The 18,753-nt window shown below is 42.3% G+C and overlaps 1 protein-coding gene across 1 annotated transcript in view; it reads left to right on the forward strand.

Moving 5' to 3' along the window:
* ZNRF3 (zinc and ring finger 3) overlaps positions 1-18,753 on the forward strand; it is a 148,715-nt gene that overhangs the window by 73,738 nt on the left and 56,224 nt on the right. The window contains 1 exon segment of the mRNA XM_037816627.1: positions 18,377-18,502. Within this exon segment, the coding sequence (XP_037672555.1) occupies positions 18,377-18,502 (126 nt within the window).

Below are 18,753 nucleotides of genomic sequence, written 5' to 3' on the forward strand. Positions count from 1 at the left end.
GTTTTAAAACAATACTATACCAAATACGTGGGTATTCACAAACTAGCCTAAGGAATATATTTCCCTCTCCCTTCCTGCAAAATGTGACCACCATCCTGAATTTTGTATTTGCATTTCCATTGCTGCTTCTATCTTAATTAGATCTGCATTTGGCTGGAGGTATTGGGTGCTTGGATATTCCTAAATTTGGGCCTTTGACCCCTGGAGGCACGGGGATTCCTGAAGCTCATTTTGTCCTCCTAGCAGACTGGATCACCCATCACTTCTAAGAGTCTGTTGTCAACTAGACCTCTGCAAACCCTTCTCTTTGTTTCTTTGTCGTTTTTCTCAGGCTCAGCCAAATAACTAAGAAGATATCAGCGAACTGTTCTTAGCACCTGGAATAGATAAAACATTTGTTTGTTTCTTTTCAGCAGCAAGAAAGTCATTGGAATTTATTGGATGTGTACTGTGGTAGGATGTTAAGAGCCTGGGCTCATAGGCTGTCTGGGTTTAAATCCCAGTTCTGCCACTTACTTGTGTGTGACCTTGAGCAAATCACTGAGCCTCTCCGCCTTGGATTCCTCATCTATAAATATAAAATAAAAATACTAAGAATATCTACTTTGCAGATGGTTGAGGATCAAATGAGTTAATACCTCTAACACTCATAAAACAGGGTGTAGAATGTGGCAGGCACACAATTGATGTTAGCAGCTGTAACTGTTGTCACTCATGTTTTTGTGGTAGTGTTGGCCACTTCTCTGGAAGTTTAATGTTATCTCTAATCTTAACCACCATGTGATGTCAGTATTGGTATCCTTATGTGTAGATGACACAACTGAGACAGAAAGAGTTCGGTCTATGCCAGGAGGCTGACCCAGTAGGCGTTGGTCTGCTTGGGTCTAAAGCTTTGCTCATTGACATAAAGCTTTGGTGCAAACAAGGTGGGCACACCCCTCATCAAGCACGCATTAGGCCTTGGCAAGGCCAGGGCCTGACCGATTTGGCCACTAAGATACAATGAGCCACTTTTAGATTCCGACAGTTTATTACTTAGATAGACAGCAAAAAGAAGAGCAGCCGAAGGTGCCAGCTACCTGTGGTCCTTGTACATGCCAAAAAAGGATGGCACTGAAACGAAGGCGCCACATGACTGCACCATGAGCTGTGGGATGCCCTGCTGCTGAGGAGCCACTTCCAGACTGCAGCGAAGTAGTTTTATATCCTGCAGCTCTCTTCTGAGGGGGGTGGGGCAGGAAGCCTTCATTCCTGATCAGAATCTGGAAGGCAACCAGAAACTCTCACAACAGCCTCCCAGGGGAGATAGGGATGGCCCTGAAGTGCTCCTCATGATCCTCTGATCTCCTCCTGTTCTGGGACAGCCATGTGAGCTGTGAGGCAAGCCTCTGCCTGCTTGGCCTTTGTGGATACGAGTGAGGGCACTATGGCAGAGCCGTTCCCTCAGTCCTTTCACCCATAGGCTCCCAGACACTTGGTTTCTGCATCCTTTGACCTGAAGGCTTGGGTCCCCATTATCTGACTCCTGTCTTGGTACATACTAGGATTAATGAGCTTTCTAAGAATTAAACTCAAGTTCACCCAACTGGATAAAGACCCTGAACATAGACATTTGCATCAAGTATAGTGTTTGTATCTTTTACACACTCACTCACTCACACAACATGGCCTTGTCCTCACTTAGAAATACGATAAGTATAGGTTTCTTTGTATGTGAAGTAAGAGCCACCTGGTTTTTTTTGTTTGTTTTTTATTTTTTAGTTGGTTGTCTTGAAATTAAGACACTGAAAAAACCTGCCCATCACTTGCCCACTTATAATTGTGCTTAAGAGTCTACCCCTCAGTGCCTCTTTGTTGCTCAGATATGGCCCTGTCTCTCTAGCTAAGCCAACTCAGCAGGTGAACTTACTGCCCTCCCCACTACGTGGGACCTGACTCCCAGGGGTGTAAATCTCCCTGGCCACACAGGATATGTCTCCTAGGGATGAGCCTGGACCCAACATCATGGGATTGAGAAAATCTTGACCAAAAGAGGGGAGCAAAATGAAACAAAATGAAGTTTCAGTGGCTGAGAGATTTCAAATGGAGTTGAGAGGTCACTCTGGAGGGCATTCTTATGCACTGTATAGATATCCCTTTTTAGGTCTTATTGTATTGGAATAGCTAGAAGTGAATACTGGCTATTGAACTGCAACTCAGTAGCCTTGATTCTTGAAGACGATTGTATAACTATGTAGCTTGCACGGTGTGACTGTGTGACTGAAAGCTTTGTGGCTCACATTCCCTTTATCCAGTGTATGTATGGATGAATAGAAAAACAGAGGCAAAAGCTAAATGAAAAAATAGGATGGGATGGGGGGTGGTGGTGGAATGATTTGGGTGTTCTTTTTCACTTTTATTTTTCATTCTTATTTTTATTCTTTTTGGTGTAAGGAAAATGTTCAAAAATTGTGGTGATAAATGCACAATTATATGATGGTACTGTGAACAGTTGATTGTACATCATGGATGATTGTATGGTATGTGAATATATCTCAATAAAACTGAATTTTTAAAAAAAATCTATTCCAGGGTGAACTCCCTTAAAAAAAAAAAAAAAACCTGCCCATCAGTCCGATACTTAAGAACTGAGTATTTGAAGACTCCAGGACCCCTGTTCCCCCACCTCCCACAACCTGGCAGTCTTTCCCCTAGTGCTCTAGAATGTTGGGGGTCAGGGGTTGTAATGCAAATCAAAGGATCTAAATTAAAAAGCCAGAAGGCCTTTAAAAAAAAAATCATCCATGTTGGGTATCAGATGGTGGCACTCTGCTAAACTTTCAAGGTACCCTGTCGCTGATGAGTGTGGGTTTAGGGAGTGGCTTTAACAAGTCAGACCAGGGCAGACCCGCCTGGGTTATGACCTTCCCCAGTCCACTCTGGGAGCAAGAACTCATAGCAGACATAATTAAGCATAGGTAGCTTTACGGGCAAGCAACTGTCCTAGCTTGTGCTAATAGTTCCTGATACATAGTGGCTGTCTCCAAGGAGCCTGAAGCGCTGCTCAGACATTATCTCATTAATCCTCCCCAAACCCCCATGAGGTAGGCAGGTAGCAGGCATTCCCCGGGCTCCCAGGATCAGAGAGAATGAGGCCCTCAGGCGACTTGCCCAAGGTCATACAGGGTGGCAAGGCCCAGCATATAATTTATTGCTTTTAAAGCTGGAGCCTGTGGTTTGCTGCTTCCCTGTCCCCTCCTCCCTCACTGTTAACAGACCTACACAGGAATATTTTAATCAAGCAATTTTCATCAAGTGTTGCTTCCTAAAGCACTCTTGGCTCATTCCCTTGGTTTAGAAGCTCACCAGGGCAATTACAGACAAGCAGGGACACGGGGTGAATCTGTGGCCTGTGGGTGTAGCCAGTAAGTCCTTGGGGGCCCTAAAATGCCCTCTCCCTTCCTGGGGGGCTCTTGACCATTCTGGATTCATCCCTGGTGTCCTGGCATCCCAGTGTCCCTGTATTCTTTGTGTTGGGTTCCTTGCTTGATTATAGGTCTTGGGAGCATTGAAGGGGGACAGTTACAGTTCAACCCAACACCCTTTCACTCATCCTCCTGTGAGGCTGCCCTTGGTTTTCATTCTGTACAGGGTGGTATTGGGCCCCTGGCCAGAACCCGTTTCCCTCTTACGTAGTGTGCCCTAATCCGTCCCCCTGCCCACCTGAAATCCTTATTTATTAAGTACGTGTACTTGTGCCATCTCATACAAGTGGAGCACGTGCCATCTGTTTTATGGATGAGGAAACCGAACCTCAGGGAGATAATTGTCTGGAATAGTGGAGCCTGGCTGTGTTCTTTTCATCATACCATGCCAGCGATGATAATTAGAGTCTTGCCCCACTATTTTGTTTTCTTTACTTTCCCTTACCCTTAATTAGTGTAGTTTTTTACTAACAGTTTTATTGTGATATAATCCACATACCATACGATTCACCCACATAAAGTATATAATTCAATGGTTTTTAGTACATTCACCGAAGTGTATGACCATCTCACCACAATCAATTTTAGAACATTTTCATCATCCCTCCCCAAAAAACCCATACTCCTTAGCAGTCACTCCCCTTTCCCCCCTCAGTCTTCTGTCTGTAGATTTGCCTATACTGGACGCTTCACATAAAGGGAATCTTATAATACGTGGTCTTTTGTGACTAGATTCCTTCATTTAGTTAGCATCCTATTTTCCAGGCTCATCAATCCATTGTACAAATATATTACCCGTTATTCATCAGTTAATGAACATTGAGTTGTTCTAACTTTTTGACTGTTATAAATAGTGCTACTGTGAGCATTCACGTACAGGTCTTTGTGTAGACAGGTGTTTTCATTTCTTTTGGATAGATATACCTAGGAGTGGAAGTGCTGGGTCGTATGGTCACTCTGTGTTTAAGCTTTTGAGGAACTGCCAGATTGTTTTCCAAAGTGGCTGCATCATTTTACGTTCCTACCAACCATGCACGAGGGTTGCAATTTCTCCACATCCTCAATGGCACTTGTTATTATCTGTCTTTTTGATTATAGCCATCCTAGTGGGTGTGAAGTGGTATCTCATTTTGGTTTTGACTCACATTTCCCTGATGACTAATGATGTTGAGCATCTTTTCATGTGCTTATTGGCTATTTGCATATCTTCTTTGATGATGTATCTATTCAGATCTGTTGCCCATTTTTTAACTGGGTTATTTGTCTTTTAATTATTGGGTTGTAAGATTTCTGCATGTATTCTAGATATATATTTTTTTTATCAGATACGTCATTTGCACATATTTTCTCCCATTCTGTGGGTTGTCTTTTCCCTTTCTTGATGGTGTTCATTGCAGCACATAAATTTATAATGTCAATGAAGTCCAATTTATTTTGTTTTTTTTCTTTGGTTGTTTGTGCTTTTGGTGTCATGTCTATTGCCTCATTATTTTTTAAAGGCTTTCCACGTACCAGTCACATGAACCTGCTTTGCTTGTAATCTTCAGGAAAATACGCAGGATGGATAGCAGCAGTACTGTCCTGAAGATGGGGAAACAAGGGTCAGAGGTGGTATGGCTCCTCCGAAGCCAAACAGAAGTTAAGTGGCAGTTCTGGTTTCCACCTGGGCCGGTGTGCCTCAAAGCCCATGGTTATTATAGCGCAGCACAGTCACAACTCCCTGGTGGGGTCGGCTCTTAGGTCATTCTTAAGAATGACCTGCTCTTAACACTATAGGTAAAGTCCCCTTTTTAGAACAGTTATTCTGCTAATGTTGGATTCTTCATCCCATTTCAGTTTCTATGATTTTCCAATTTACAGACACTTTCTGAATAAAAAGGATCTTAGATTCTTGGTTGGGAGGTAATGCCTTCTTTTGCATTCAGAGAACTACTCAAGATCACAGCACACCAGGCTTATTGCATCCCATTGTCCCTTGTAAGAAATTTCCCAAATTTCAGGAGTGATTGTTTTTATTTTATAAACAACCCCTGCCTTGTGCTTTTTTATAGTAGTTGGAGATGTGTATTTTCAGGCTTATGGTGAAAGGATTTTTAGTTTCGTTTTTGTTTTGAGTGTTTTTGTCTGTTTGGTGTGTATGTGTCAAAGAAAAGAAACAGAATTATGGTGTAACTTCATAACGTGTTTCTATGGTCGGGTGGTCCTCTCGAGCAAGCTCAGACTTTTTAGCAGAACCAAAGACCAAAGACCATTGATTAGAATAGCATCTTAGTTGATTCTTCCCTGAGTGCCAGCTTGTAATATCATCCTTTTAGGTTTCTCTTGCCAAGCACAGCTGCCTGCCTGTGCAATTTCTTGGTAATTAATGCACATTTGTCATACTTCACCTCTGCCTGGTTCACCAGCTTCTGCAGAGAGCTTTCTCAGCCATGATCTCACGGATGCTGGCTGAGCCCTTCTGAAGCTGTGTGTTTGTTTTGGTACAGGAGTGTAACTGTTTGACAGTGGATGTTGGGTAGCATTGAGTTACACATAGTGCAGCTTTATAGGGTAAACCCTGGAGAGCTTAAAATTTCAGTTTTCTGTCTCGTCAGTGTGTACACACGTTTTAGAATTTCTTTTAAACACTGGTCAAACAACATTGTGGTAAGGGAGGGCCCAGGTCTTAGTTTCCTTTCCTGGCCCCGGGTCCAGCCCAGGGTCAGTGCTTAGCAAACGTTGATTTGAATGAATCCTAGAAATCGAAAAAATAAAAAATAAAAATCCTCTTGACTATCCTTATTCTCTAACCCATCCACATTTTTTTATTCTTTGTTTCTTTCCAGTTTTCATCCAGCTGCCAATGTTATTTTTAAACAGTTGTTTTGTACATAAACTTAAGATTTCATGTATCCTTTTTATACCATGTTACCTTCAGCATTCTCTTATGATTCCATAATACCCTATAAATTATGCACATTGTTTTACTTGACTATATACTCTTTGGGGGGCCTTTTTCTGGTTTGTCATGGTTTGGAGGAGGGCTACTTTAAAATTTCATCATATGAAATTACTTCTTTCCTTTTAGATTACTTTCTTGGGATCTTTTCCGAAAATGGAATTATGGGGGAAAGGACATAAATAGCTTGGGCTGGGTGGCATATTGCCAACCATTTCCCCCCAAATTGAGCCGATTTGCAGTGTAACCAGTATATAGTCATCTCTTTCCCTAAAGCCCTGCCTCAGTGGGGCCTAACAATTGGTTTACTTTGTTGATTTTGCTGTCACATTAATTACCAACAAAGCTGGTGGCTTTTCTGTTTTCTTACTGCAAACTATTTATATATGTCCCTAACTCACTGTCATTTCATTTCTTTCTGTTGTATTTTTGTTCTGTTACTGCTCATTATGGAGAAGTTTGGGGAATATATTTGTACTTCCTGCCCCCTTGGTTGCTATCTAGTTTGTTAATTGTCCTAATAGAAATGCCTTAACTCATGTTGCCTCATCATCTCTCAGGATAGCTTATGATCAGCCAAACTGAACTTTTTCTACATTGCTGTCCACCTGTCCCAACAGAATTTATTAGTTATTCCTTTATTACATCCTTATGTTACACTTGGTTTCTGTCATATTCAGATCTTATAAAAGTTTGAAGGTATTTTTAGAATTTCTTTTCCATTTGTTTTCTTTTTCCAATTTCAGTCCTGCATCATGCTGTTTTGGTGGTTTATTGTTTTATGATATTCTTTTAAAATCTGAAAGAATGAGAATTCTATTTTTACTCTTTGCCCTCTAACCTTTTTCTTAATTTAATAACCCTTTAGTGTATAAGCACCAAATCCTTACCTTTTCATAACAGGAACAATCATGTGTCCTTTATTAAGTTGCCTTATGATTTGAAGTCATATCAGTGAATTTCTATGTAGGGAACAATACCTGTCATGTGGATCACTTTAAGAATGAATTTAGAATTGCTTTTATTGATGTTTCTCAGGCCCTTTTCTCTAGCCTATTGCTTCTATGAAAAGAAAAATTAACTTGTGACACATCCCCTTACCTATTCGGTACCAGAAATGGATGTTCTAATTGGAGGTCGGGGAAGTCAGAAGTGAGCCATACCTAAGTTTCAACATGATTATCTGATCAAATGAAATTCCAGGGGCTGGGAGATATTCATGTGAAAAAATCGGTTTTGAAATACTTGCTACTTTCCCCTGGGTTCTGCCAGGCGATTTCTCAGTTGTCTTTTTGGTACAGAGGAATCAAATAGTGTAAGGGCCTATTCTTAGTGTTCTAGAAACCAGAGTCCTCAGCAGAGAAGAAGTGCTGGTTTGATTCCCAGTTGAATGTCTCGAGCAGACAGCAGCAACAGCCAGCTCCTTTTCTGCATCTGGGACAGTTTCCGCCCCCATTACAGTTGCCTGTTACTATGACAACAAGGGGGGAGACTGTATTCAAGTACTTCTGAATTCTACATCCAGAAAAATGATTAGGCTGTTTGTTCAAAGAGCAAAAGAGTTGTCTGTTTCTTTGTACATAGAAAAAATAATCCTTATGATTCAAGAGAAAAATGGGTGGAGCTGTCCTTTTCCACTCCTTCACGTAAGTTATAAGCCTTGATTCTAGCAGTGGCACCTTTAAAGAAAGGGGCTGAGGCTGTTTCATGTGAAACTCTGTACCATAGTGACACCCTACTCTGGTTGACAGCAGGACAAAAGGAAGGAAGTTTCCCTTTTAAATCCCCAGGAATTTTTTGATGAGATAATATTACCAAGTGAAATGTCTCGTCCTCCTATTAGTTTAGTATTTGGCTCCTGTGTAACAGTAACCCACTTAGAAGCAGGCGGCCCTTTTGAAGTTATTTTAAACCTTCAGCAAAGCATAGAGATATTGTAACCTTGGATGAAAGCACCACCCAGCCCTGGTTTCAGCTTTGCCCTTTCAGACGTGTGGAAAGTGCACCAGTATCTCAAGGATTTTGTACTGAAAGCTTCTAAAAGAGCCAGTCTTGGTTTCAAAGCTTGGCTTGATGTACCATACTCAAGGGAAAATAGTTCTGTTTCTCCGGATACTTAACCTGGTCTGACATAGTCTTTTGGCTTTGAAATTTCCATAGTCTCTTTGTCCCTTAACAAAACTATGAAACCACGATAGTCAACCTGGTTGTGCTCTGAGAAAGTACATCTTCATATTTCGGCATCAAACCAACAGTTTGATACTTGGCAGTGAAGATGGTCAGGTGTACACATTGCTTGTTGATAGCAATTTTTGCCTTAGCAGCTCCTTATTTGGAAATGCAAGTAGGACTTCTGCATGTCTTCTAGAAGTTATGGGGTCTGTCTGTTTCTGGAAGAAAATTGGGCTTCTCAGAACAGTCACCCTGTTTATTGTGTCTGCCATTTTGGTAACATCCAAATCCACGTCATAGTCTGGTGCCACCCAAGGGTTATTTTTGGTTGTGGGGTGGTGAAGGGAGCTGGTTCTGTAGGCACTGGGTCTCCCTGAGTCACCTCCTCTGTGCTGTCCCCAGCCCGGGTCCTGGACTGGTCCCAGAACAGCATCCCAGATAGACTCTTCCTTCATGTGTCCCTGTCCTGTGCAGGGAGCCTGTCCGGTGTCTCCTTGGCCTGATAAAATGCTTCCCTGCCTTTTCCTGTGAGGAAGACCCATAGAATCTACTGATACACAAAGAGGAAGGGACTTATGTCCAGCAGTGTAGAAGCCACCAGCCTAAAATTCATTGTGATGTGATTATATCTGTACTTTGGGACCCTAAAGACCAGGCTTACTCTACTTAAGTGTATAATTACATTTTTGATTTGTAACCTGATTGCCTCATTCGGCAAATGTTTGAGCATCTACTGTGTGCCAGATGTTGTTCTTAGGTGTTAGGGAAATATAATTGAGCAGAACCGGTATGCTTACTACATAAAGGGCTACTGAAAATCATGACAGATTGTCCTCAGTGGCATGTAGGAAGCAAGCTATGGTCTGGGAAAGAGAGTGGGGGATGGGGCAGAGAGGCTGGGGGGACCTCTTTTGCTCAGATAGCCACAGCGATGTCCCTGAGGAGGGGACCTTTGAGTTGAGTGCCAAAGGAAAGAGCTCTTTTTACAGAAGTGGGTGGGAAGAGCAATGCAGGCAGTAGGGAAAGCATGCTGGACAGAGCTTGGGAGGCTAAAAAAACCAGAGGAAGACCAGGAGGCTGGAGCATCACAAGCAAAGTGGAGGAGGCCTGAGCGACCATCCCGGAAGAGGCTCAAGGCCAGCCATGGTGAGTCCTGTAAGACTCTCCTCAGGCATTTAACCAGTACGGTGGCAGCCCCCAGGTCTCCCGTAGGAGGTACCTTGATGAGAGTCAGTTCTCAGCAGCTTGCCCTGGCTGCTCTCTAGAGATCAGATTGAAAGAGACTAGAGTAGAAGTGGGGAGACCAGTTGGAAGAACATGATCTGGAGTAAGATGGTAGTAGTGGAGATGGGGAGAAGGAAGTAGATTTGAGAAAGACCTTGGAGGTAGAATCAACAGCTCTCAATAAACAGTGCTTTTTATGGAAATGTACTTGCCAGTCTCTACAGACTGGAAAGTTTCCCGCTCACTAAGAATGAGGAGCAGGTTACTAGCAGTACCATGATGTGGCTGCTGGAAGATTTACACACTTTGAAACCTGGAGGAGCAAGGTCTGGGTTGGCAGAGGGCTTTATGGAAAAACTAGGGAGAAGGTCAGCCAATCTGAAACCTCAAAAGTTGAGCTACTTTTCTAAATAAGCAAGTTGTTTCTTTCCTTTTTTCTCTTTGAAAATTAAAAATACATATTATGAAAAACTTCTAACCCTTAAAATTAGAGAGACTTGTATAATGACTTCCACTCATTAAAAAATTCTAGGTTTTGCCATATTTGCCTTATCTATTCCTTTTTAATTTTTGTTTTGCTGAAGTATTTTAAAGTACTTTTACTTTGCACACTTCCATATGCATCTCTAAAAAAAACAAGGACATTAAAATTAAAGTTTTTAATCAGAGTCATGCAGGTATATGTTCACTAAAAGGCAAAGAGTACTTGATAGTTTATAATTAAAAAAAAAAAGCATTCTGTCTCACCCTTCATTCTGGAAGCAACTATTTTCAATTTTCATGGTTTCTTTTCACCTTTCTGTTTCTAAATAACATGTTTTTACTGCTACTTTGTGTTTTTAGCCTAGTTCAAAATTATTTTTTTGACTTCCTACTATGGAATATGAAGATTTTGTTCTTTTACATCCCCCCCCTCCCCCATCCCATTCACATGCCTTCCTCCCTATATTCTTCTAATATAATTTTCTGGTGCAACTTTTTGTTTTCTCCGGTGCTAATAATTGCCTCCCCCCCCTAACACACACACAGAAGCACCACCACCACTAATTACTTTAGTTTGCTACATAACTATCACTTTTATTCCCTTGTTCAGAAACTGTAAAACTTTTCTCAGTACCGGCAAACCCAATGGGTAAGTGACTCAGGTTTTGGTGGCGGTGATGTGTTTGTGTTCTTGGCTCTCCCACAGCCCCCATCCTCCGGTCCATTCTGGATCTGTCACACCCCAGGCCTGTTGCAGAGCAGCCAAGATTTCCCCTCACCATTGCCCTGGGAATTCCCTTTAGCTCTCTTGTGTGTTGGATTCCCTGTGCGCCGGATCCCTTGTCTGCTTTTTTCTTGGTTTACTCCCCTGGTTTCTTGGAGCTGAGAGCAGCTTCCGAAGATTGCACATGGGAGGTAAAATTTAAGACTTGTTTTGTTTGGGGAGGACATCCTTTACCTCCTTCCCCTGCCACTGCTCTTTTAAAGCACTGTTGCAAGCCAGGCTCAGTGAAGGGCAGCAGTGCTGTTCTCTTAGTGTAAAAAGCATTAGATGTCTGGGTTGCTCTGGTTGCAGAGCAGGACCAAGAAGGAGCAACCTTTGCTTCTATGCCATTGCTGGTGAATTTTTTAATGTCCTGGGAATGTCTCTGGTAACTTGGCAGTCAGACTGTAAGAGCTGGGTCTTTTTACATTCACTCAGTAATTTGGTTAAGTCCTGACCTATCTCTTCCCTTACTTAGCTAAGCAGAGACCCAAGTGGCTTACCCAAAACACAAAGCAGAGGCATGGCAGCTGCCCTTTCTTTGGTCTCAGGCTGTGTGTCCAGCCAATAATTATTTATTGAGCACCTGTTGTGTACAGGTTTGGGCCAAGGGGAGGCAGAGGGATTGGGGGGGCACTGGATAAGACTGTCCTTCTGAAACAGGTGCCCATCTCACAGGGGAGGCTGAAGAAACTGTGGTAAGCATTATACAGAGAATTTGAGAACATAGAGGTGGGAGCAGCTAGCTGTGTGGGTAAATTTGGGATACTTTCTTGGAGGAGGAGATATTTAAGCTGATCTTAAAGGACAGAATATTCTAGGCGAGGCATACAGTGCACATGAACATGGCAATCTGGGGAAAGTAAAGGAGGAGAAGACATTCCCATTTATCTAGCCTCTAGTATGTTACTATGTTAATGGATTTTATCTCATTTAATCCTTACACAGTTCTTTTTTTTTTTTTATTACACAGTTCTTTAAGGAAGATGCTTATTGTCTCTGTTTTACAGAGGAGAAAATCAAGGTTTATAGAAATTGTGCTTTATAGAAAATCAAGGTGATGTGCCCTGTAAGAGGCAGAAATGAGGTTTAAACACAAGGCTGCAAGACTCCAAAGCCCTCATTCTTTTGATCTCAAAACACCATGGAACACAATCAGGAGTGGGAAAGCATCAACTTCATCATAATAATGGCAAACTGCCTGATAAAGGACTAACTGGACATTTTTCCTTCAGTTGGCCTAAGCTATATGCTGGGCATCCCACAGTTATTGTTCTATTAGTATAAGACCAAAGCAATAACTTATACATTACATACTCTGTTACATCCTTACACTTTAATTGTAGCTTATTAATATTTGCATCCAGTTCTTCTGAGGATTTGTCCCAGGAGTTTTGCTTGTCTTCTCGTTTCAGTGTTCTGTGTCCATTTGTGTCTTTGTCAAGTTTCATTTCTAGGTCCAAATGTATTCAATTTTTTCCTTTCTGTTTTCATTAGTAGTTCTTTTTGACATCTCAAGAGTTTTTACACATAATTCAGCCTTTATTAACCTTCTTAAAAATATTAAGGGAAAAACTTAAATTTCAAACATCTGATCAAGTAAACAACCTTATACATACAAATATTTTAAGAAAAGAGACTCAGAAACACCTATAATTCTTAAAACACCTATGGGCCATTAAGTTCTAAGTTAACTTGTTTGAACATCGTACACTGATGGTATCCTGAGATTAATTTTGAATGATTAAGTGCTCAGAAGTGCACACAGGTCTTATATGTAGTCACTGGGTGTATGACACTGGCTGGTGTCAACATGTGTGAATTAACAAGCGTGTTGTTTTTTTGTGGTGGCTCGCTGGAGTGGAGGTGTGGAAGCAATGTCTAATGGAACCTTTCTGGAGAATATAGGCATTTCATATGTAGGACCTGTCATTCCCCAGAGATGATTGTTAACCAGAAGGAGACCTTGGAATCTTCTTAAATTGAAGGCTAACATTTCTTAGTAAATAGTGGAAAGATAAGTTTCACTGGAGCTCTATTTTGAAAAATGAAACTGAAAATAATAATTTTTTTATTTTAATAAGTGAAATGGTAATTGCAGCTTTGTACTTATTTCTGAGAGTGAATCCCATTGTGGGCAGTGTTGTGGTATTTTCAGCAAAATTGTTTGAGAGTATGGATGTGATGTCCTTTTCTTTATGTTTGACTTTCTCAGCGTTGGACGACTTTCACTTTTAATACTTTGGTCATTCTCTTTGGAAGCTCCTGCTTTGTCTTTAGTCCTTAACTAGGGTGCTTGCCATTTGGCTTTGAGCTGAATCCAGTCATTGGCTAATGACTTTCACAGACACCATTAAATTCCACCAGTTGCCAACTTGCAATTCTGCTTTGCAACTAATTTGTATGGTCTAATCATTGTATTGTCTGATATTCTAACAATTAGCAAGACTGGCTGTAAGACTTAAATGAGATTAAAAAAAAAAAAGGGGGAAACATAAGCATAGTAACATAGTAGATGCTCAATAAATGGAAAAGCCATCTCCTTCCTCACTTGCCCAGATTTGTCATGTTTGTTTGCTTTGCCTAGAACGCTCCATCCTTTGATACAGGTGAATTCACTAGTGATTGTTTGCATGTTATGACTACTTAGGCTTCCCTATAAACCACTCTCCTGAGCTCTTAACTTGGAGCTCTTGGGAAAAGAGGAACCCACGGGGTATAAATCGTGGGGAGCCTGGAGTGGTAGGCATTTCAGGAAGCCGATACTATCATGGGGCACAGGATGATGGAGACCTGAATCTGAGCAGAGGCCAAGGGGTTAAAGAGGCCAAATCACACTTGAGAGATGAGGCCGAGATTGAATGGTCATGACCTGGAGTTTGGATACCTGGAAATGTAAACCAGAGTAATGAACTCTGGAGAATAGCAGGTTAGATGGTGCTGGGAAGGTGGCAGAGATACAGGTAATATTTCAACACTCCAAGATGTGATTTTGGTGGCCTCTTTACCCTCCACAGCAAAACAAACAACCCACATCAACTGCTCACACCCTCCGGTGCCTTAGAAAAATTCCTTTTGGTTTTGAAGGCTTTAATCTCTGTTCAGATGTCAACACCTTGACAGGGCTGGCATTTTCAGCTGCCGACAGTCACCCGGGCGAGAGAGGAAGATGTGATAGGGGAGTCTTGGAGGAGAGTTGGGGGGTGGGCCAGATGTGCTGGGGAGAGGTCCCCGCCTGCTGCGAGTGCAGCAGACCTGAGGCCAGCGAGTGTGTTTGAAGCTGACACAGTTGAGATTTCTAAGTGCCTTGGGACCCACGGTCTGCCCCAGGCACCCCTACGGCCCTGTGCTCTGCTCCCCGCGTTAGCCTGTGCTTGCTGAGGGCTAGACTCTGACGGGGATCCGCTCTCTCTCCCCCCACATTCCACCCACCCTCCCAGCCTCACCTGTTGTCCAAAGTGTGTTCCCTGAAACTGCATGATTGTAGTAAAGTGCAAAATGGGCTTATAGTCAAGGATAGGAGGTGCTGGTTTTAGCAAAGGTTAAAACCTTTTTGTTTTTTAAATACCACAGCCCTCTGCAGAGTTTTAACTTACAAATGTAAAGCCTGAATCCCTATAAAATGTTTCTTAATGTTATTTACTTTTACAAGGAACTTGTTTTTGATCTGGAGGAGCTACTATTCCGTAGGACCCAGTTTCCAGGAGGGACTCTGTGATTGTCTGAAGCTCTGGAAGGGTAGTAACTATATTGTTCTCTACTTGTAGAACCCCGTTTTAGCTTAGGGCAGTGCTAGGCAGTGAATAATTTCTGAATAAACTCTTAGTAAAGGTTTTTGTTTCTTAGTGTGGTAAAATTCATATAACCTAAAATTCTCCATTTTAACCATTTTAAATTGTACATTTCAGTGACCTTTAGTACATTCTCAATATGGTGCATTCATCACCACTGTCTAGTTCCAGAACTTTTCATCACCCAAAAGGAAACCCATACCCATCAAGCAATTGCTCCCCATTTCCCCCTCCTTCAGCCCCTAGCAACCACTAATCTACCTTCTGTCTCTATGGATTTGCCTATTCTGGCTATTTTATATAAATGAAATTACACAGTGTGTGGTCTGTTGTGTCTAGCTTATTTCTTTAAGTTTTGACATAGATTCTAAGGTTTAGACCTGGCCAATACCTCTGCTCCCCCAACACAACTCTGTCACTTGACAAACCCCTTACATCTATAAGTACCGAAAAATACAGCTATCCATCTAGAAATTACCAGCGTGCATGACTAGGTTAAAAATGTCGCGGAGTTGGGAATGAATGTGGACCCGGCATCGTGGGACTGAGAGTATCTTCTTGACCAAAAGGGGGATGCAAAATGAGACGAAATAGTTTCAGTGGCTGAGAGATTTCAAATGGAGTCGAGAGGTCACTCTGGTGGACATTCTTATGCACTATATAGATAACACCTCTTAGGCTTTAATGTATTGGAATAGCTAGAAGTAAATACCTGAAACTACCAAACTCCAACCCAGCAGTCTGGACTCCTGAAGACAATTATATAATAATGTAGATTACAAGGGGTGACAATGTGATTGTAAAGACTTTGTGGATCACACCCCCTTTATCTAGTGTATGGATGAGTGGAGGAATGGGGATAAAAACTAAAGGACAAATGGGGTGGGATGGGGGGATGATTTGGGTGTTCTTTTTTCACTTTTATTTTTTATTCTTGTTCTGGTTCTTTCTGATGTAAGGAAAATGTTCAGAGATAGATTGTGGTGATGAACGCATAACTATGTTATCATATTGTGGACAGTGGATTGTATATCATGGATGATTGTATGGTGTGTGAATGTATTTCAATAAAACTGAATTTAATAAAAAAAATGTCGCGGAGTACTGTTGAAAAGGGTCAGTAATGTGGTTGTCATTGCAGTGACTTGGCATAGGACGTCAGGAACATAACTTGAGCTGTGCCTGTTTGAGCTGGACTATGTGCCCTTTCTTGGGGTCAGGGTGACGGAGCTCTTTTTGCACAGGGCTCATCATCCTCACTCATCCTCTCCCTGGTTGGAGGTCTCGTGTTTCAAGCTGCTCATCATTTAATCCTTGAATGGGCTCATCCTCAAGGGCCATCCTGGGGGGAAGGATGTGCTGTCCACTGCACTGCAGAGCCCTTCTTGGTTCTTCTGGCAAACTCTTTGAGCCCAACAACTCATGCAAAACTGAATGGCCCAGAGCTCTCTGGCTCATAACTTGGAATTCCCAAGGGATGGGTTATCTGTCATCCAGATAAGGTCCAGATGGAGCTATACTGCACCTGTCATCCCCACTGTAAAGACATGCTAATCACCTCTAGTGACATTCTGTCAGTGGTGATCCCTTATGGCATTCTGTACCCCCTTCCTCGCAGAGGATCTCTCATTCCTATGTGGCACCTTTCTACTCGTTACTGTCTCTTAACTCGAAGCATACTTACTGGCAGGAGGTGTGTAACTCTCAGCCAAAAATAGCTGTTTTCATTGTCCCATTCTTCTACCTAAGAATGTCTCGGTGTCTAAATGCTTTTCTGGTTTACATGCCTTTCTCTTTCCTTTTTGGAATAGCCGGTGACCCTTTTTACCTATCAGGCTGGTCTGACTCTTCTCCACTTGAATCATCTCTGCCCTCCTCAAGCCTTTGTGCCCCCTCCCTGGGTGTAGACTACTGGCTGCCCTCTCTTCTTTTGCCCTGACCAGCGTAACTCTTTCTTCGAAGCTCAGCTTGAGGCCCAGCAGTTACACAAAGCCTTCCCAAACACTCTAGCAACTCTTGCTGCCCATACTAAACTCGCGTTGCACTCATACCACAGAATTTAGAGCTGGGAACAGTTTTTCCTAAAGCTTTCGTCACTTATTCTTTTCTGCCCAATCAGATGATCAGCTCCAGAAAGAAGGGACAATAAAGTGAACGCATAGAGTAAGAAAGGCACTGGCAGCTGCGAATCTGAGTATCAGGCCACCTCTGGGTGTGCAACTTGCTTACCATGTTGTCTTGCCCTACCTTGGTAGGACAAGGTGGATGAATATATTAGTTTCCTGTTGCTGTTTATGTGGCTTAAAGCAACGTAAATTTATTCTCTTATAATTCCAGAGCTCAGAAGTCTAAAATTGGGTATACAGCGCTATGTTCCTTCTGGAGGCTTTAGGGGAGAATCCATTTCCTTGTCTTTTCCTGCTTCTCGAAGATGCTTGTTTTCCTTGGCTCATGGCCCCTTCTGCCATCCTCAAAACCCGCACTCCACACTCTGCTTCCATCATCACATTTCTGTTCTGTGTCTCTCCTGCCTCCCTCCTTCCCTAAGGACCCTTGTGATTACATTGCATCACCCAGATTATCCAGGACAGTCTCCCGTCTCAAAATTAATCACATCCATAAAGTTCCTTTGGCTATGTAAGGTAACATATTCACAGATTCTGGGGTTAAGACATGGACATTATTCTGTTTACAAGCACAGTGGGTTCTCAGGTCTCTTGTGTCTCTAACATGCCATAAACCTAAAGACATAGTTCTTCCATTAAAAAAAAAATTGCTAGGCTCATCAAGTTCTTGATAAGTAACTTTGATTCCCGAGGATTTCCTCTTCTCAGATGGTTATTAGGGATTCTAGAACCTGATGTGACTTGACGAAAGAACTGTGAGTGCCGTCGTTAGAATTGCTCTGGTTTTCAGGCCTCCGCTGACTATGGTTTTACTAGCAAAAATCTGACCATGCTCCTCTACTTCTCTTTGAGTTTGTGCTTGCAAAGTTTGAAAAGACTTCCAAGAATTTCATCTGTTTCCCAGTAACCAGAAGAAACTAGCTTTTAAACAGCCTTTTAATTATACTGGTGATCCTGCAGTATTTTCAGTAGTCTCTCCATACAGCCCTGAACATGTTTCTAGGTCCTCTCTCATAAGCTGAAGTAGATGTGTCATTAAGATTGAGAATACAAATCAATCTAGTCAAATCTGTAATTGGTACTTAATGTTAAATTTATGGTATTCCACAGCAATTGTGGTTGGCATTTATATGGGAGTTGTGCTGTTTTTCTTTCCCAACATTCCGTCTAGTGGTGTCCACCTTGGGTGACCACTGCTTACATAGCAGTGAAAAAGCACCCATAAGATATATTTATCATGGCTCCATTGTCTGCTCCCCGGTGCTCAGCATATTGTGCTGAAAACAGGATTCTCCATAGGTGGAAAACAGCCCCAACCTTTTAAAATTTTCAGTGTTGAGGCGAGTTTGGGCTGTACGAGTCCAGCAAATCTGCAGCCTTGTGTATTGAAGTTTTCTTTCCATTTTGTTTCCTAGATGCACCCACTGGGTCTGTGTAATAACAATGATGAAGAGGACTTGTATGAATATGGCTGGGTAGGAGTGGTGAAGCTGGAACAGCCAGAGTTGGACCCCAAACCATGCCTCACTGTCCTGGGCAAGGTAAGCACCAGGCCCTCCAACCGACTGGGCAAATTGATTGGTGTGCTCCACTCTCGCATTTCCCCAGGTCCTCAGATACTTGGTTACAGAGAGGAGCTGGGCTGGCACAGTGCTCCTTCTCTAGCTGGAAGACTAAGGCACGTCTTGCAGCAGCCCAGCGTGGTTCTTCCAAGCTTGGACTCCAAAGGAGACTGCCCACCTGAGTCGGTTCTACCAACTTCTCTCCTCTGTGACCTTGGGCAAGTTATTTC

The sequence above is a fragment of the Choloepus didactylus genome, chromosome 23 (assembly GCF_015220235.1).
Source record: "Choloepus didactylus isolate mChoDid1 chromosome 23, mChoDid1.pri, whole genome shotgun sequence".
In the NCBI taxonomy this organism is placed as follows: Eukaryota; Metazoa; Chordata; class Mammalia; order Pilosa; family Megalonychidae; genus Choloepus; species Choloepus didactylus.